Source organism: Plectrocnemia conspersa, unplaced genomic scaffold (genome assembly GCF_051122295.1).
Source record: "Plectrocnemia conspersa isolate PC_06_02 unplaced genomic scaffold, ASM5112229v1 ptg000010l, whole genome shotgun sequence".
NCBI classification, from domain to species: domain Eukaryota; kingdom Metazoa; phylum Arthropoda; class Insecta; order Trichoptera; family Polycentropodidae; genus Plectrocnemia; species Plectrocnemia conspersa.
In genome coordinates, this window is record NW_028277174.1 from 10077753 (window position 1) to 10100278 (window position 22526).

At 28.7% G+C, this 22526-nt stretch overlaps 1 protein-coding gene across 1 annotated transcript in view; it reads left to right on the forward strand.

Annotated features, from left to right (window-relative positions):
• The window catches only part of unc-13 (protein unc13 homolog), a 403791-nt gene that overhangs the window by 28739 nt on the left and 352526 nt on the right, over positions 1 to 22526 (forward strand). Inside the window, exon 3 of the mRNA XM_088194185.1 lies at positions 1755 to 1857. Within this exon, the coding sequence (XP_088050311.1) occupies positions 1755 to 1857 (103 nt within the window). The remainder of the gene's footprint in view (positions 1 to 1754; positions 1858 to 22526) is intronic.

The window sequence follows — 22526 nt, forward strand, 5'->3', positions numbered from 1 at the left end:
CAGAATAATGGTTGTAAGTACTATAAGGAATGTATTTTTAATACTAAATATCCAAGGATCAGCTCAAATGGTAATTTCACAATAAAAAAATATTTTACTTTTTATTTAATATATTGTATTGGGCTACAAAAGCAAAGATAATCGAAAAAGACTCGCGTGTAAAAACCGATGAAAAACTAAATAATAACAGGCATGAAAAATCATATACAAAGTTTTCCACAGTATAAATGGCATTAAACGCGTTCTCATAATTCAGGAGCGAAGTACTTAAATTGCCTATAAGAAAAATGTAATTTGTAAAAACAAATATGCATCTGTCAGCAAGCAAATATGCAGATACATTTGCCAAAAGTATGTAAAGATAAAATTTTCTTATAACATCAGAGAAAAAATGACGCTAATGAAAGAAAATGACATTTACTTAAGAAATGCTAGACTGTCTAGAGTCTAGACAATATTTAAAAATATACCAAGATTTAGTGTCAAAGAATCCAGATAAACATATTGCGTTTTTTATTTATAAAAGACATTGCCATATATAAAATAAGCGAAATATGTACATTTTGAACGAAGCTTTCACATTTTTTTATATGTATACATGTGAAGTGATTGTGGAGTATATTGATTCCGAAGAAATAACATCTTGTTGCTTAAAGCATATTGAAAATAACAACTTAAAATCATGTTATAGCTTAGTGACATGTGTACCGGAAAAAATAGAAATATGAAAATGACATTGATGTGACTAAAATTGTCTAATTCTCTGACGATAATATAAATATAATTGATTATAACTTTTACTCTTAAGTTATTCATTTTTATCAAATGACAATTTCAGGGCTATAAAAAGTACATCGTATCGTCCTCAATATATTACAAAATAATTAGGAATTGTAGACAAATAAATTAATTTCTTCTATATAAAATTAGACTTAAAAGTTTGTTTTATTAAAATCATTGAAAACCGTAATAATCAATAGAAAAATAAATTCTAATGGAAAAATTATAAATTGGATAAAGATTGTCTGGATGATATTAAAAAAAAAGCATTAGAAAATGTTTTACAAGACATCAATGGAGGAAAATTAAAAGTATTGGATTACCGTGGAAATCGAAAGTGCAAATAATTTTGAAAAAACTATATGTAATATCTGTTTTAAGTATATATAATAATAACAATGATATTCATATTTTATTGTCATATATACATACCATTTGTATAGCAAAAATATTTTAAGACATTAGATAAAAACAAAGATTAAAATAACAATATAATAAATTCGATTAATATACAATCGTTAAAGTGGGTTTAAATAAAAAAATATTTTTTCATATGTTTTTCTATTATTATTCATCTGTTACATACTAAAACTACAGTTGAAAAAAAACAGTTTACTGAATATATACATTTTAATTGTCGTGTGTGTTTTTTAAGTTTTGATGTAAATTAAATTGGCGTGAGTTGCAAAAATTTCAGAAAAGCGAAATAATGTATTACATGGTAAAATTATTTTTAAATATTGTAAAGTGCTAAAACTTATATATCTCGAAAGAAGAAAAATAACGGCTTATATATATATAAAAAAAATACGATAATTGGTAATATCTGCTACTGATTACATTTGTCACAACCATTAAATTAAATTTAAATATTTTTAAATCCGTTAAATCAGACTTTTAAGAATAAATTTCAGCTACACATCGAAGTTTATAACAAAATATATAACAAACTAAAATTGTAATAATTTTTGCAGCGGCCCAATTCAATACATACGTAACATTGAAACTTCAGAACGTCAAATCTACAACTGTAACTGTAAAAGGAGCGGATCCGTGCTGGGAACAGGACTTTCTTTTGTAAGTATAGCTTCCATTACCATTCAATTTTAAAGTACGCAAGAGTTTAAAGACGGAATTAGGGAGAAAGAGCAAAGGACAATTTATTTTTAATTCCGCAATTTGTAAATTCCACTAGGGAGCTTCCTTCAAAAAGCTTCATAAAAGATACGATTTACGGATAATTTGCGGTCGGTAATGGCCTAAACTTTGAGATTGGATCTTTATGAATGCAACACTGTTTAATTTATGAAGAAAGTTTTTTAAACTATGTAAATGAATAGGCGTCAAAGTTTTATTTGTATTATCTTTATTTTTATATAAGCATTTTCTTATTTTTGGAAAGATGACTGATTGTGCCAATCGTTTTGGATGAGGGAAAACAAATCACCCCATTTACACCCCGCTCCTTTTGATATTTCACGTACACTCTTATTTTTCGTATCATATAACATAATTTCTGATTATTTAATATATAGATTAAATGTGCTTTTTAATTGATAAAATATGTTGTTCATATTCGATTGATGAATAACTAATTTTAATAATACTCACAGTAAGTTTCTACCTTATTATTACAATGTTTTGTTTGCTTAGAAGCCTATGGTTGACGTTATTTATTTTGGGAACTCAAAGTCAGAACAATCTCTTTAAAAGCTTTGATGTTTGAGACAATGAAACAGTATTAGATTATAGGCAATGAAAGAGAGAGAGAGAGAGAGAGAGAACGATTTTGTTTCGCAGGGAATTTGCTCGGACTAAACCCATAATTTTCTTGCGGGGTAAGATTACCCTTATTATGCTCGTTATTGAATGAAGAGATTTGAGGGATGTTTAAATATTTAGACTGTGGCCTTTCGATAACAATGTACCTCTTTGGTATCAATCAATACACCAAGCAAATATTTCAATATGTTAGACAAAAATATATTAAAGCAACGTATACGTATAAAGTTTTACTACGCTTTAATACGAAATATTTAAATTTTAATATTTTGTCAGTATCACAGTGAAATTAAATTTTAACTTTTGGATTGTTAGAATACTTCATCTAATATTATTAATTAATATGATTATTATTATTGCATTTAAACTTTTTGAGCTTTAGTTATATATTGAGGTTTACTCATGAAAATTATCACATTATAAAACTAAACGTAATTATTTTATTTATTAACATAAAATAATTATTATACCTGTTGATAAACGCACATATTGAATCAAAATTGTATTATGTAATGAGCTATAGAAAAAGAATACATTAAAATTATTATTAATTTATTTATGTTCTGTATTTTTTGTATTTAAAAATCAGCTTAAACGTCTCCCCTCTGCAAATTTAGAATACCGTAAGTAATAGCTACTAAATTTACACTAATACGCTAACGTTCATAAACCCTCCAAAACGTAAACGAAGAGAGTGGAATTAAAATTGTATATAAAAAAGCCCCTCAGAGATATGGCCCCGAGCGTCATGTTCCTAATTCTTTCATATTAAATGCAATCGAAACACTCTAAACGTTTTTTTTTCTTTGAAATATTTAACAAGTAGATCAAGTAGACAGTTTATTGTTGGTATACACGTTTTAAATGTGTGTATATATATATATAACTTGTACACTTTTATCCTTTAGTTGAACGTTTGTACACATGCAACAATGTTCCATCACTGGCTTTGTTTCCTGTCACGTTGTTTCTAAAATGATATAATGCGCTTCAACGTAAACTAGAACATTTATATAGACTCAAAAGCATAGTTTAATTTATATTATTAATTATTAAAAGAACGTTCTTGGTTTAAGTGTAATATATATTTAGATTCATCATATTTATTGATTTTAGAAATAGTAAAAATAAATTTCCTTATTTAATTTGGCTAAAACTTAATGCATCCACTAATTGTGATCACTTAAATGAGAACCTCAGATACTTGTGATTATAAGAGAATGCCTTAAGCACTCTGGTTCTTGCTAATAGTACATTAAAAATTTGTCTGGATTGCACTTAAACATATAGTTCTTTAAAGCTGTGTAACATTTCTACCAGCAGCAGCAATAATAACGTTTACAGCTATTCATGACAACACGAATCTATAAATTTCTAAAATCGGTTGTATTTGTTTTCATGTTGGCAAGTTTATAAAAAATGGTTTTCTACATTTTGATCATGAGAATTCAGTGGTGTTATTCAAAACTCAAACAAAAATCGCACTATTTGATGATATTACGATAAATGATAAACTATTATTTATTTAGTAAGTTAGAGTGTCGTTATTTTTGTCTTTTGATAAATTTTATAACAGCAATAGAATATAAAATTGTTAAATAAAATATTAAAAATAAGCTTTTGTATAAATTGCGAGACTTATGATTTGTAGCAAAAATTGTATTAAGTTTTTTGATTGAAAAATAAATTGGGTAATTTTGCGAAACATTATTGTATAATTATGCACTAAATTTGCAATGGTAGTTTTTGAATGGAGTGTATTATTTTAATTTAAATGTTTTAATTTATTGTAAAGATATTTCAATACCTAAGCCATATACATAAATCACAATAAAAAGGAACATATATTTTTTTCTTAAATCACATTATTGTGTCTTTGTAGAAAATTAAATACAATGTAATCTCACTGAATTGTAGCATATAACTATACTAAAAAATATTAATCTTTTTCTCTCTCAGTTTTTTAAAGTAAGATCCATTTGCATTATACGTTTTGTATCTAGGTATCATCAAATTTGGTGTTTGTATTAATTTTACATTCAATAAATTGAATTTAAAACGCGGAGAGGGCAAATAATTGCATCTTTTTTCGAATAATCAAAAACGAGTGATAAAGCAATATAATCTGCTCGTAAACTAAACATGAATTTAAAAAAAAAATATTGTGTTTCCTTGAGTGATATACGAAAACTTTAATTAAATCAAAATAAGGAGAAACCGTTTTAGAGCTTGCGCAAAATTTATGTGTTACTTTTTGTAAGGATCGTTGAAATACAATTCGCTGCATTCTCGGTGTAAAATCTACTCAAAAAGACACTTTCTAAAGTTGTTAAGGGGCGGTGTCGACAACCCGTCAATGGTCAGTGATTTTCGGTTGAGGCTGTAGAGTGCCCTAGAGAGTCACGATCGCGTTCTTTATTCTTATCCGATGCGGTCAGGACGTCAGCGCTTGAGAACGCTCCTCTTGCACGAGCCATCCATCTTCTTAACGTGCTTGCCAAACACGAAGATGTTTTCCGCGATAGCTTTGAAGAATTTGAAACATTTACCTGATTTATTATTCTTTTTTTTTTAATGTTTATTTTTTTTGTATAATGGTCAGATTTGTAATATTAATAAATATAAAAAAAATCAGTAAATACGCTGCCACTATTCTCGATAAGGCTCTGTAGATTTTAAAATATTGCTTGAATCTAGCTGTGTTTGCTGCAGTATCAACGGTTTATAGGATATTTTTTATAACATTTTCTTGCTCATTGGAATCGTCATACGATTTTCATAAATCGTATGTATAAAATGTATATCGATAAAATGCCTGAAATATTTTTTCTTCGCGTGTTTTTTTATTTTACTTTGTCATAAATTATATATGAGATATCAACTATTAAAATGTCGTTTTCTCTTTTTCGGCTACTTTATATGTAACGAAATATTTTGTTGACATAAGTGAGAGAGACCAAAAATTATAAACATATTTTTTTTAAGAAGTATACTACTATTCTAAAATAATAAATAATTTTTGAGTGTTAATTTTTTAGTTTTCAAAAATAGTTTCATTTTTTTTATAAAGCTATAGAGATATTGAATAAATACTGTAGATTGCATTACTACTTTAATTGTTCCCGTCCTAGGAACGTTTAAAAAATATTAATCAGTGCTTAAGTCAAATAAAAAAACAAACATTAAATTGAAAGGAAAAAAAATACAAAGAAATTGTAATCAGAAAAATAACTTACTTAAGAAAATACTTTTAATTCTGATAAGCCAATGTTACATATGTATATCATTTGTAAAACCAATTATAAAAATCATTGTCATGTTCGCAATCCAGTTAAACTATTATTGTATGGTTCTTCACAAAAATAATCTATTGTCATTACTCTTTTTTTATTTTGTCATATGCTTTTTTAATAAATAATGTTATACTGAATTTAAAATAATATTTTTTATGGGCAAAGTCATATATTATACTTATGTTTCTATTTGTAACACTATTTCTAATAATTCAAAACAGTACATGAATTAAAAATATTTAATGCAGGAATATCGTTAACCATTTTATTTAGTATTTTTACCTTGTCTATGTCAAATCTTCCTTAGCTTTTAATCGAACTTACGATCTAGTAAGTCCATGGATTAAAAAAAAAAAAGTTGTTTTAAAGCTTATGTTGAGTACCTTCACAGGATCGAACTTTTTTTCCGACTTCAAATTAAAGCGCTGTCAGGTTAATCTCCTTGCATGTTTTCTGATTTTTAGAGAAAATTACCCTGATCCATAAAAAGGATCTATGATGCACAGTATATCAAAAACTTTAGATCAGTCGCTATTTATGAAAGTATATCTACAATCACTGTCGGCATTCGGCACTACGCCAACAACGCCTTTTTCGACCTTAAGCATTAATACCTTTCGAAGGCAGTGAAAACATCATTTGATTCCAAAATTCAGGTTGATATAGCCTATACAGACATTAAAAAATCATTCGTTCTAGTTTATAAAATAAAATTATTCTTTAAAAGTTAGGAAACTTGTAAGTTTTTTAAGTGGCCGCTGGAAATATGTCAGTTATAATAATCTGGAGTACCCCTGGGATCCAATTTAAATCTTCTGCTTTTCTTACTTTTATCAATGACATGCATGCTGTAATTTTGAATTTACGATATTAATAAAACAGTGATGCGGATTCGACGTATTTTCAAAAAAAAATCTGGAGTCGCTGTGGAGGCTATTGATTTTTAACCTACTACTCTTTAGCATTGTCAAGTATCATATTTTTATATTTTATAGATCCCCTCGCCCAATGGGATTCCCACACAGTTTAGGTAAGCAGAAATGCTTCCATCAATGACAAGCAAGGATAAAGATTTAGTATGCACATCACCAAAGTTTGCGATAAGGCGTCGAAGATGCTCAGCTTCGTTATGCAGAGTGCGTGTCACTTTATCAATTTATTATTGATACGCGTTATGTACGATACACTAGCTTATAGCATCCTAAAATATTGCTCAATTTTATGAAATTTCAGCGAAGCAAAATACTTTTTGTCAGAGCCTTTCAGAGAAAATGTGAGAAACTAATATTTTAGAGGCTCTTTACAAATAAAAAAAATTGGACATGACAAAAATCAATGATATTAAATATTTATTTAACTTTGATATTTAATTATTTCACAGATGATTTGCGCGTTTTTCATTAAAAAATTCAGTTACTTTTCCAGAATAATGTTTTTAAGTTTTTCAGAACACTAAGTGGTCATTCGCATTCTGCTATACTTAAAATTTATAGTTATAGATAATTTTACATTAAAAACGATTTTTTATTGCCGTTGTTAAGTAAACCCCCTATTTTTACTGTTCTCGTTCTCACTAAAAAAATAAGAAGAATAATTAAAATTATGTAGAGTTATACTAATATAAACTACTCTTTAAATATACAATTACTAAAATATACATTACCATTAATAATCACGGTTGTGTACATTAAGAACCACGCAATGTATTGAGCTTAATATCAACTATTTGTTTAGTAGCCTTTTGTGTTTGTGGCACTATCACCAATTAACGTTTTATTAGCTCGTTTTTATTGATTTTGAGCCTCGACGCGGACGTGACAACCGACGGACCAATTGATTCTATTATATATTATTAACTTTTTCTGGAAGTTGCCAGTACAATAGCGATTTTTGCGTGACGAACCGCCGTTAACCGTCTGGATGTGTATTTACATTTTTATAGTTTCGGTTACTCGACGCCAATTTTAATACAAACCCTCGGGTGATTTATGGTATTTCCCCCATGACCGAATGGCACACTGTTCTCTCCATATCTCATTCACTGTTTAGCATTCTGACCGCCGTTATAACTTATTTATAGTTAATTTTCTCAACCCTAAACTTGCACCGTAAACTGTGCTTTGCTCGTTGCCTAACGCTTTGATGGCCGAGTGGCGCTTAAGTATATGAGAAAAAGTGAAAAAGTTTCCTGTGTGGTTAGATTTGTCCCAGCTAGCGGTGACACGTGTGTGCACGTGCTATACGCGACTTTTATAACCAAAGTTATGCAATAAACTTCGTGCGAGTTTCGCGTATTATGAGACAAAAAATAATACTGACTTTCAATTATGCGAAATAAATTATTGACGTAAAAATTTGTTACAGTTAAGCAAAATTATCATGGGTAATATATTATAAATTTATTTATGCATGCTTTTTAATTACCGGAAAATGTTGATACCTTCTACCAGATTATTATTCATTGCGTGTTCTTGAGCATACGATGAATTTTAAAATAGGGCAAGAGAAATTGAAATATTAAATAAATCTCCAAGCGTTAAAGTACGTAAACTCGTATTTTAACATACAAGTGAGGACTAAAATGTTTTATTTAAATATATGCAAACTCAACAATGTTTTATTAATCTTAGTGAGTTTTTATTGAATTTATTTAATAGCATATTTTTATAGTGACATGAATCAGTTTTTAATAATTTGTTTTATAATGAAAATGAACGACGCTTTTAATATTAATATCTTAAGAATCGTTGATAAAAAAATAAACCCCATACAAAAAAATATTTAATTACTTTCATTGCATATTTCACGATTGGTTCAAGTTATTGATAATTAAACATATAACAAACTTGATATATCGTTACTAGAATAAGAGTTGGCAAACATTTTTGTAATGAGCTTGATTGGATATATTTTAGACTCGGTGGGCCAGAAAGCAGAATTTAAATAAGCTTCAAAAAATAGCAAAAAAACACAATTTTCTTTATTTTAAAATTTTATCTATTAGAATATATTATAAATTATGACATATATCGAAAATTTCTCAAGATACGTGTATCTCGTAATAAGTTTGACTTATGAAAATAATGTAATTGCTTTTGTTGAGATAACATTTTATCAAACTGGGGTGCGAAGTTCGCTACTTGCTATCGTCAAAATTTATTACATCTTTTAATGCTGACCTTGAAATTATGATTTACAATCCTACATCTAAGAAAATAACTTTCACATACATAGGTGCTGCCAAATAGAATTGAATGATCCTAATTAATCGTATTCGTCACCTGAATTGAGAGAATTCTGTTTGTTTATTTTCTTGGAATTTGCTTCCCATGTCATTAATTTGAACTCTCAATTAAGGATGAAGTAAAAGTTTCTCAATTTTACATTCAAATGAATTCTTTACAATCAAAATGTATTCTGCACTTGCAGTAAGATTCGATAAACGCTGCTGGTACTGCAGTTAGAGCTCAGATTTTTTTTATCCGCCACAAATTTTTGTGGGATTTTATTTGTTTTTAAAGTTTTGATACCATATGAAATACATAGAGCAGGTTATTTGCTAGTTATAGTCGATGACTTTACTACAATGTAAATTTTATAAATAAGCACAGTTTTTTTATTGTAGTTTAAAGTTAAATTCGGTAGGAATTTCCAGCATATTTGCAGCAAAGGCTAATTTACAAAGCCATTTAGTTTTTTCATTGAGAAAAATTTGGATTTCTTTAAAAAAGCTTTAAAACATTACTATGACTAAACTATCGAACTACTGTATGGTAGAGCAAATCTGGATATTTGTTTTATATTTTTAATACAAAAAGTCACGGAACTAACGAATAACATATATAATACAATACATTTTCATAGCATTGAAAACCTTGCATTTTCACGAAGCTTATATTATAACTAAGCTTTAACCCGTTCTGCATATATTTGTACGACTATCGGATGTAACACATTTTAGTCGACTTCGCAATGTTAACGTTTTCTCAAGTTCATTAAAAGTATTTTCACTTGTAGTTTATTTGTAAAAGCTTATTATTCAGTTACTTTAAACTAAGCATTGACTTCTTGAATAAACGACATCAACTAAACAATATATGTAAAGCTGCTTTCACGAATTTTCATAAGCATATTATTTTCGTTTTTAATTCTATGCAGTTCAAACCAGTAACTCACTTGATATCTAACTGTTTTCATAGGTCTCTAAACTCTACTTACTGTTACTATTTTTACCTGACAGTTTATTTATACAAAATATTTGTGAAGTGCACTTGTTATTATTTGAAATAGCACGCTTGGATTAAGCAAAGGCATTAAATGTCGAAAAAGTTTGAAAACCTCGATATGAAACTAAATATTTTTTAAAAATAATTTGCGCTGCTATTTAATTGGCTATTGATGTTACTTACAATGTGCTCAGCACTTTCAGCATCTGTTCGTAGTAAAAGCTTGATAGATTGAAATAAGGCTATAGCAATCATACACGATCAGTAAATAGCTTTATTTTATTAGTTAATAAATGAGCTACTTGTAAACTGACCCTATTTTCATTATTTAATTTGTGCGATAAAATTGCGTTGTCATAATAAAATCCGAATTTTCAATCTTTTCTACAAGTGTGAATATCGTGTCTTTGATTTGTCTGGTAATGACGACGTATATTATATTATTTAACTGCAGACATTATATCATTGCACATTAAATAAATGCTTTGTCATCTGATTCAGTAACAAAGCACGCCATTCGAAGTTCACTAGTTCCTTCATTTATGGCTTTGACAATGACAAGACAAAAATAATATAGCAAAAAGCGTTACACGAGGCACCGAAGAATGTAAAGCAATAGGAGCACCACATACGTTCATATCTTGCAACTTTCTAACTGGATGGTTACCGCATCGTTAATCGAAGTTTTAAAGAATTTGAAAATGTAAAATGTGTTCTTAGCTCACTGACCCGATTCAAATAAACAGTGAGCCGAATTTGGCCCGTGGGCCGTATTTTACCAAATCCTGGTTTGAGATATTACGGGTAAACTCAATGGAGTTATATTATTATTATTATTTTATAATGATATTCCACACGAATTATGAATATACAAATCTCTTGAGGCTTATGAAATAAAAATTATTGGCTACAGGGTTAATTTAATTAGGCAAACAACCACTTGTTAAATATAAAAAATTATAATTGAGGAAATTATTAATGTAATTTTTAGCACGTAGCAAGAATTTTTTTTTTGTGTTTGGTATTTCCATCGGAAAAAAAATGTATTTTGCTATACAGTTAAGCAAGAGGTTGATGTATAATATAAAAATATAAAAAACTGCAATTTATTAGAATAAATAGTTATTTGTTTAATCGCACAGAAATAATTTTGCGATCTAGATTATAACAGCCGATATCAATCAGACTGCATAACAAGAAGTTAACTATTTTTTAAAGTATGACACTTAAGCATTTATATTTATTTAAATGTGGTTTTTACTTTAGTAGTATCTTAGATAAATTATTATACTTTATTATAGCTTTATACATGATGCCCATTCGAGCTTCTAAGATTTTGCTAATCGCAATGCGTATTAAATATTTTAAAATTATTTTAAGGCTCTTTGAAAGAAAATTAAGATTGTTTTAAAATAAAGAGTTACTATTTCATTTTAACTGTTTCTGTAACGACTACTAAATGATTTTCGTATCAAATCTTTAAATTCATTTCTAGTCATTATTGATTAAATTAAGCCGTCTCTGAATTATTTATCATATACTTATTTCGAAAAATATAAGAAAATAACTCTATCGTGTTCGCAGATAACAATTGACACGAAGTTACCCCACATAAAAAATGCAGCTTTTCCCCTTTATAAATCATGATTTTTCCCCTTAAATATTAACGATTCGCGCGTGTCATCGAACCTGTAAAGTTAAGTGTTGTGTAAAAGAACAGCAATAGTAGTTTGAATATAAATTGAATATTTGATATTATCATATAGGAACATTTGAAAGTATTGTAATAAAATTTCGACTCAATTTCGATATTGTCTGAAGATAGCATCTGTTATAGTTTGTGTATATTATTTCGCTCCTTCTGTAAAATTTATGTTGTGTGTATTCACGTAAGTCAGCCATGAAAAATATTTATTCAACGCGTATGAAATATTCCCTTTTATTTTGAGCCAACTATTAGTGTGAGAGGCGATATCACTTAGGCGAAACGTATTTTTCCCGAGGACGCAATTTTCTTGCAAACTTCTCGCGAATATTTTATGAGCACGCACACGATTCAGCCGAAAACAACACTATTCTATACAAATGGTTCTTAGATGGATTTTTTGCGACTTATCGACTACTTAGGTTAAAGCTTTAAAGTCCTGTTTTACTGACTAAAATAAAAAAATGTATGTATATATCACGGTATTAGTTTAAAGCAATTATTATATAAAGCGATAGTCTGCTTATAAAGTAGTTACTTTTAAAATACGCTTCAACAAAACATTAAACCAGTTTTGAACAAAATGAAGTGATTAAATTTTAATTAATTAGCTTGTAGCTGCTTGGTAATTAAATTTCCTGAAAACAAATTTTATTAATTTTGAATACGAGCATCTTTAAGTAAACTAGACAGAAATACGTATGTATGTATGTGCTAAAAATATTAATAAATTATTTATTCACCAAAATTTGCGTGTAAAGTTTTAAAATTTTTAGTGAAATAATACATGTTTCAATATTGGTTTTGAAGTTGACTTATTTAATATTTGTAATATTTTAATGGATGCCATAATAAAATATGTGCCTTGACTTACGAGTGTACTTCGTTCCGGAACGGAGCTCGTAAATCAAATTACTCGTATGGCAAATTCATTTTACCCATTGAAAGGAATTGAAATGTCAATAATCAATTTAAATGGAAAAAATTAAAATTAAAATGGTAAATATATACTATCTAAATAATTTAAGTAGCGTAAACGTTTTTTTTCTCGTATGTTGAGTCAAATTTAATAAAATAATTTCATCATATCTCAAAAAAATATGTCAAGTCAAGTCGAGGATCCACTGTTAATGGTGACATAGTGTCAGTTTTAAAAAACATAAATATATGGATTATTTATAGTATATTCCTAATTTATATATATTGTTTATTTTATATTTTCCAATCTATTACTAAAGTATTCAGTATTATTTAAACGTATAAAACCGTAAAGCCAAATAACTATCTGTTGACAGTTTTATACGTTTAGATAATACGGAATATCTATGATGTGCAATAAAATTGCCTCTTTACTGACTAACAAAGAGGTGAATAAGGAAATAGCATAGTTTATATTCAATAATTGTTTGCGCTTGCTGCGGTGTGAGCCGATGCATTGTTGCGGTGAAGTTGCGGGTCTTATACTCACATGGTTTCGATTCATAATTTGAGTGTACCAGTATGTGATAATCAAACACTATTTAACATATGCCTAAATAAAAGCAAGTAAATAATTATTCGGTACTGTATAAAAATAATTTTAAAAATTTTAATACAGTCGAAAGAAAAGTTAATTTAGTTAATTATGCAAGTGGTTGGAATCTACACATTTCTTCTATAGGTTTTTAATTTATTTTTGTGAATTTTTACAGATTAATATGCATTTTAATAGAGGTTCTTAATCTTAAATTCGCTTCAAGGTTAATCAATATAAACAGATACCCTGTCACTTTTTTTCATTGTGAAAGTCTAATTTTTGTTATTTAAAACATGTTTGCGATTGATTTATCACTAAGCGTACCTTGCCTTTGTTAGGATGATAAATAGACAGGTACATTTGAAACAAATACTGACTAAGAATCAAAGGGTTTTAATAAAAAAGTATAAAAACACTTTTCAAATATCGTTTGCATGCATTTAATTTATAAGCCTAAATCCTTTTGTACTATTAACACGACTTTCCTCTCAGATTGCGTAATGTGTTCAATTGGAGCAAAAGAATACATTTTTATCGATATTTTTTATTAAAATATTCGCATGTTGATTGGGCGGTGTTCCGGTTTCGTCAAAAGGGTGCGAAAAAGGGCAGTCCAGGTCCAGACGTGTCTTCGTCCATTTATAACGTCTTAACAAAAGGGTGAGAGAAGGCAAAGGCCGCACTGCGTTGAGAAATACGTATATACCCTCACACCCAAGTATATTATGATTTATGAACAGCCCTTTTTTCCTTCACTATCCAACGATAATAGCGTTAAGGAGCTTTGTGCAGAGCTTTCGAAGCTCGCGCCCTCTCCCGGATAATGAACACGAACATCTGCTACTCGTCAACGAATTTGCATGGCTGTGTCGAATTTAATATGTGGCTCGGTGTGTTGTCTTGTCGGGCAAATTGTTCGGCGCTGTGATTTACCAAAAACGGTCTCGATATGACATTCTGAGGGAATCTCGTTTCAATCTCACACCACTCTGGCACTCTTGTGTGAGATGTTGTGAGCGAAAAAGCCGCGACGAGACGATTTTATTAGATTTTCTTTTCATGAGAGAGAACACACGCTCGTGCTTTTTTATATTGAAAGATATAACTCACTGTTATTATAACTTAATATATTATCGCTAGGCGGTGATATGAAATTTATGAGAAAACTGGTTGCTGTACGCTTAATTTAAATTCAAACTAAATTTAAATCGTTCAATATACATATATGTATATTTGGTAAAATTGTGTATACTGTATGTAATATGTAGTCTCGGTATTATTCATGTAATTAAATAAAGCTAACCTGAGTATTTATATTAACTTTAATATATTTTTTAGTAGCTACCAAGTTTTAAAATGCTCTAGTATTTTTAAATCTGAAAAGCTTTCTTTACCTGAAAATAAACAGGTAAACTTTCAACTTGTTTTGCATTGAGGTAGTGATTTTCCACAGTACTGTGAAGTTCTACAATACATTTATTGCGTTCAAGTTTAACAAGTCTTATTTATGTATCTAAAGAAATTGTATATAACATCTATATACTATAAATATGTATTTGATTTTATCTGCAGATAAAATCATGTAGTAACCTGAAATAAATATTTAACCGTCTTTTAGATTGAATTGTTATTTTCTTGGGTTATAATAAAAGTTAAATATATTACACAAAAGGAGTAATAAAAACTTGGAAAATATTCTTAAAAGCACATACGTACTCATACTGTAAGGTATATTTAATTTTTTTTAATTGAAACGTTGTATATGATGATTTTATTTAATTGTAGAATTATATTATGATTTTTGATTAACGGTGATTAAAAAAGTTAATCTTGTTTAGTTTGCGGGTATAATTTAAAGTCTGCACAATTCAATATATATTTATATTTTATTACTGTTTTTATCGAACGTTTTTTTTATCTTGAAAACACAATTAATCTCTATTTTTTTAATTTAAATGAAATATATGTTTTAATTTTACCAGCTGTTATAATTATATTTTTTGTATTTATTTTGTAAAACTGCTAGTATTGTTAATGGCCAATTCTGTACAATATTTAAATTTAGTTTAATTTTTTATAATCTGGGCTATGTAAGTCGATCTATATTTATATAGAAAATCTGTTTTTTTAATAAAAAAACAATTTAATTTACATAAGATATTGCACTAAACTTAGCATTAATCTAAAATAAGTCATCTATGATTTTATTATAATAAACATTATTGTAAAATATATAGATTTTATGATTACAATAGTTTAGAAATTTCATAAAAATGGCTTAGGAATTGTAGCGACCATTATTCGACAATTATTAATTATAAACAATAAACACATTCTTAACTATAAGTATATAAATTATACGAGAATAGACCATCCAAATTCTGTAATGGCTTTTGAAAAAGCTAAGAAAATGCATTTCGTGGATTTTAAACTTCTAAATAGCTTAATAAATAAATAAACAATTAGGGGTGGAATAGTAATTTCTCTTGTATAATGTTTATTTAAGAATGTTGATAACATCAAAGTAAAATATCTAGCTGAGATTTAAAGGGAGGTAAAAAAATATGAATATTATTTTGATGACATTTATATTTATTAGCATATTTTAATCACAGTAAAGACTACTACCGAATAATATTATTAATTACTTTTATTTTTTTCATTGCCGAATTTAGCATAATATTAATTGAAAATATCTGTAGAAAATATTCGGCAACCATTGAATTATAACTTTAACGTAAAGAGAAATTTAAGAACTTTATTTTTACTGCTTATTTAAATTATGAATAAAATACAAAAATAATATTTGCAATCAACTAGAAATTTGAAAAGATATGTAAGCAGTGAGGATGAGATCCTCTTGAAAGGAAAGGTTGTACTGCTAAAAACTCGTATCGATCGAATCTTATAAGATGTTTAGATCTTGCTTTATTTTATTTTTTATGGCAATATGTTTAATTGCTTTTAAAATTTAATATATTGCAAGTAAAGTTTCATATATAAAAAATTATAGATCTGGAGAAATATTTCTTCTTTACGACAACTATTTCCAATTTATTAGTCAAGGAAAGTTATATGATTACAAATTTAATTTTTGAACAAATCAAATTTATTTACTGGCAATAAATTGATAAACGATTGTCTTAAAAGCGTACCAGAAATTATTTGTTCTAAAACCTTAGATATCTTATTCCATAGTTTTGAATGAAAGCATTGATGTTACAAATACGACTTGACTGCTTTCGAGATTTGTAATATATTTAGTAACTGATATCCCAAGTTATACTAAAAGGCATGTTTTCTTTGAATATTTGTATGAAGTAGTAAAAAACATTAGTAAGATATTACTTAGTCAACACATTTTTGGTATAGTCACTGGTGGTTGCATATGAACACACGATGAATGGATATGAATGTGCCCTGTTCATGAATGTTATTTTTTTCCATATATAAAAAGTAAAATTAATATATACTTAAAATCGTTACTTCCGTTATAAGACTAGATATTGATGTGCTGGTATTAAATAAAATAGCTCAGTGTCCACATAAGAAATAACATATTATTGTTCCTTGTGTGAAAAAAAATGTTTATTGGTAATGGACTCTAGGAAAAAATAAATATTAAATTCTATGAGCAGTTCCTCTATGTAGTCCAGAAGACTAAAAATATTAGGTTCCTTTAATCATTTATTTTTTTCCCGTTTTAAATGATTTAAGTAGTATTACATTAATGATGACGATGGATATTTAATGGCTTAAAAATAGTTTGTTTTATCGGCATTGAAGTAAAAACTAGCGGAACGCTGGTAAAAATTTAAAGAATATTTGTAACGGTATTATAAAAAACAAATATTATTTTGAAGATGTTCATTAAGGGTTGTAATATTTATTTTAACATATTTTAATAATATTATATACATTAGATTAATATGTAAAATTACTTCGGTTACTAAAAAACCGCTCATGGTATTTTAAATATTGAGTAGACCGCAGTGTTCAAAACTTTGGTCATCCCTGCCGTATAAGATAATGAACAAAGATCTTGCATAATAGCGCCACGTTTAATCTATCACGGTGCCAAATGTACACAGACAAACACTTTAAAACTTTTAATTGCGAGGATGCTCCTTCTCAAACAAATTTTAAAGAAACTCCCACCGGGTATCAAATAAATTTTCGCACACAGTGAGAGCACAAACCTTCGAAGACACCTCTCTCGGTCGATCTAGTAACCAATCTTGGTATTATGCAAAGTTTCCATGTTTACATTTCGTCACGTGCAGGTCGCGCCGTTTTCGCGGCGCTTTCGTGCTGCAATAAATTGCCCCCGTGTCGTGCACCGGCTAATCTCGGCCAATTTGCTTTGTCAGCGGACTAAGGAGGCATTTCAGCAATTTCCTACTGCTACTACTGACTAACAGCGCACACTGTTGTTCTAAAGTTTATTTTTTTAACGGGGAAGAAGCGCCGAGGGAGAGCCAGCCTTCGTTGTCGAGACCGAGCGAAGGTCGTCGCCGGGCTAAGTGGCTGTAAATCCAAGGATTATCTTTTAATAAGCTTTGCGGAAAGCTCCCAGATGATACCGTGACATTTTTATAAACAATACGCAGATACTAGGAAGCTCGAAAGGTAAAAATATATTTTTGAATAGTAAAAAATACCCCTACATACGTATGTACATATTGTTTCTGGAGTGACTTTTGCAAAACAATAGGATTAAAAACAAACACATATAAACATCAAACTAATTTTTGTTTATATATTATATTGAAGTTGCATATTATTTAGTACTTTTTAAATAAATGTCATGTTTTCTCAATAGATTTGGTTTTCTTTGATGTTAGAAGTAATATTAATCTTAATATTTAACACAAAGCCCTCAAAACTCTTTCTCAATCCCCTAATTTATAACCTTTTATATTAGTATTCAAACAAAAAAACTTATTGTAAAAACTCTAAGAAGTATTTAGAAGTTTTTAATTTTTTAATCTTTTATACGAGTTTTGAGTCTCAAAATAATGGTTAAAGACCTTAAAAATCTATATAAATTTTCCTCTCCACAAATCTATAGCCTTTTATGTTTTTTTGGCTTTAAGCTTAAATTCAAAACTTACATAGTATGATGTATATGTTACATTTAAAATGCTGAATTTTGATAAAGTATACAGTGACTAGGCAAAGTATGCACTAGCATACTTTGTCTGGTTTGCACTAGCATATCTTGCATATTTATTTATTTTTTCAATCCTACTAACAAAAAACCCTTAGATGGATGCTAAAAATCTCTCCACAAATAAATAAAACATATGTATTTTTAAAATATATGCAATATTACCTGATTGTTTAGACTCTACAAAATTTTTATTTTAACAAAGTAATGCAATCAACAACTGAAAAAGCTGTTTTGTAAAATCACCATCATTGTCTCAGATCCTGTGTCTGAATCACTGTACAATATCTTTAAAAAATTTAAGATCGATTATAAAATCCACCTCGAATTCATAGACCAAAATAGGCAACCTGCATGAAATATACAAAATAACGTTTTTAATAAATCACTTATTTTGTATATTTCATGCAGGTTGGTAACACGCTCATCTGTCAAATCTTGTTCATTGACGATGTAACTAGCTCACGTCGGAGAGTTCATACACTCACTAGTTAAAGCATACCTTATATATTAAAAGTGTATATTAAATATAGCATTGTAAGCTTTAAGTAAACTCATAGTTAGTGCATACTTTGTCTAGTCATTGTATACTTTATCGAAATTTAACTATTTTTAAAACTGTAACATATACATATGTATATGATATTTGTAAAACAACTAGCATAACGTGTTCTCGTGTATTGTTTCCCCATATTTTTTACCTTATTGATGAACAATATATGATCGTTTAATATCTAACGTACTACAATAATACTGATTCTAAAGTCGAATTGTTTGTGAATGAACAAACTAGTTCGTTTATCCACTATTTATTTTGTGTATAATATAAATGACCAGATTGGTACGTATATGATAAAACTACTATGTTCATAAAAAATGAAAGTTATGTATACTTGCTCTGTAACATATTACAAATTTAAGTGGCGAATCTCTAAAAATATTTTCTAAAATGAAAACAGATCACATGGGAGAAAAAGCGACGGATTCCTAAAATATAATTAAATACAACGAAAGGTTTCACTTTATTTCCATTATACCGTAAAATGTTTTTCAGTCCTTTTTAATCAACCTTGAGCTTCTTATTTCAGATTATTATTTTATGTTAATGATAAAATATATATTCCCGTTGTTAGGCTCAGTTTTAAACTCGGTCCATTATCAAATTGCTGTTTATATAGATAACAAACGAAAGGTAGATACTTTACTTTTTATTTTAGTTATAACGTTATAAAAGATAAAGCAATGACGCATCACAATACACATATTCTTAATAAATTGAGATTTTTTAATATAAAAAGGTATATTTCGCTATTTTTTACAACTCTTTAATTTCAGCATTACACATTAATTTATTTAATGTCGTATACGTGGAGCTGGTCTGATTAATAGCATTTTATTTTATTATATTATGATATTTTCCTTTCTTTGCTACTGTGTATTTTTTGACCATCGCTAAACCTATATTTAAATTATTTAATAAATAAATATATAATACAACGATTAATATTCTATAGATCGATATACATTTGTGCATAAAATTTTATGTTTGTATATATTGTATGTATTTCTATCTCTATACAATTCTAAACCCTTTGACTGATCCAAATACTTTTGCATAGTTTCTTTATAGGATGTTCAGTATAATAATCGCTAGCTCAACAAATGCATTTTTAGAATAATTAAAATTATAGTTAGTTAGTGTTTGATGTTTACAATAAGCTAAATTTATAAGAACCATCCCTTAAAAGTACCTATGAGATATCTCGTGTTGCGTGTTAAGTTTGCCTTTAATATTAATATAATTTAGGTCAATTTTTTATTGCATCCAGTAAAGTATAACCACAATGCATGCTTATGTATTATTTCAAAAGCACGTATTCAGAAATTGACTCTTCGAAGCTTAGGTAATATTTTTATAAAAGCAAAAATACACATAATGTAATCTGCCCTAATATTTTTAAAGCCTTATATTAGACGCTTTTATTTCAATTGCTCAGTCGGACTTGTTGATCATGACTTTCATTCAAATTTTTACTCATCAATAAATAAAATAAATATTTGTAGTTGGAACATACTTTTACTACTGCTATCTATTGAGGTTATATACTATTTATCTACTTTTTCTGGCGAATCGCATTTAATATGTGTGTACATATATTATTATTAAACAAATAACATTCTTCCACCTAAATCATTATGATTTAAAAATGCTCGGTATTGTACTATCTATATATTTATGTTTAATTAAAAAAATAGCAAGCTCTTCTGCAGTATTTGTATCTATATTTTATATGTATAAGCATATTTTCTAATTAAAATATACATATTAAAATATCACTTATTGCTCTTAAGTTAATATGTGATAGTAAATGAAATCGTTGTCATTAAAACCATTGATTTCTTAATTGTGTGCTAGACTTTATATTTAATAAAAAAAATACTGATTGCAAGAGCTTTAGACGAAAACATTTACTGTAATTCTGCGTGCGTGCCTTCAAACGATTCGAGCGTACATCGAAAACTTTAACCGAGCATTTACACGTTAATGCCGCCCAAGGGCTAAATCTATAATTTTACCATTCTGTTTAATTTAACCAGACATTAACCAGCAACAAACGGCGGCGGTGTTTATTCTAACACCGCTATTCGCTCTGCGAAACTTGGTCACCTAGACAGGTCGAAAGTTTCGTCTGCGAAAACAACCACTAAACCGTCTGGACTTAAATAAATTAGGGGCGAATTTCACAATTCATTATTATGATTGGGTTATTTATCTCGGGCAGGAACTTGTCGAGATTAATATTTCTCCCGCCTCTGACGTAACTCACACAGCCGAACGCTCCACTCTGCGAAAGTTTAATGCAGTGTTTTTGTTTTGCCCTTTTTTGCGTTGAGTTGGTCGAGGTTGAGAAACCGACTCTTAATAATTTTCAACGAGAAACTTGTACGTACATTTTTATTTTGCGAAATTACGCTCGAGATGTACAAGTTTGATATTTATTGTAGCGCGTCATATTCTAGACGTTTAATATAAAATATATTATGCTCGGTGACGAGTTTCACACTTCAGAATATCTGAGAGATGATTAACGCAATGATAAACCGCTCTATCAGACTTAATATGCCACTTGAGAATTTAATAAGAGTGAACAAGATGACCTTTGATTTTTTCAGGACTATAAAAACAGAGTCACGTTTTTCATAACGTTGCGTTAGAAGAGTTTAGACTTTTTCATTTTAATATATTCCTTTTTGTGGCTGGTCGAATCTGTATACAATCGTTTACAATACTTCTTTCATGAGCTTTTTGTTATATACTCTGTACAGATAGTTTGCCCTTTAAATACTATATTAACGTATATGCTTTGTATATTTTTATTATTTTTTGATCTCTATTCCATTCAATTAGCAACTAAAATGCTGAATTATATAACGGTAACATTATTTTAGTGTCAATTTTTTAAAAATCAATTAAATACATTGAAGCCATTCATACCTAGCATAAGAATAGTATTAGATAAACATCTATTGCTGAACGTAGAAGATAATATGTTGCGATCCAGGTTTTATTAAACAAAGTGAAGTGTACAGGTCGTACGTAGCCGCTTCGATAGTAGTCTTTGGTTGCGTTTTTTTGTAAGTCTTTCTTGAAGCCGTTTCTGCTGGTTCTTGAGCACGTATCCTGAAGCTAATACTCAAACAGGAGGCGTAAGCCCGTAGAGAAAAGTAGTCCTTGAAGCGAAGTAGTAGTATGAGCGTTGAGGCGTAGTGAAATCGAGTGTGACTAATCTGGTTTTATGCTGTGTTATATGCACCATCGTGTGAGTATGCCGTATTTTCACCCTATACGTTAAAGGGGATCGTAAGAATTCGGGCGTACTTCTCGACGACTGCTAAGTATGCGGGCACTGCTCGCGGGACTTCGGACGCGCGTGTGCCTTGTCTCTTGCCTTGTATTAATATGTATGAGTCGCTACAAAAAAATAATCTTCTCATATTATCAACAGTTGTACAAAAATAACCGTTGATAATAATGCAGAGAAAAAATACTTTT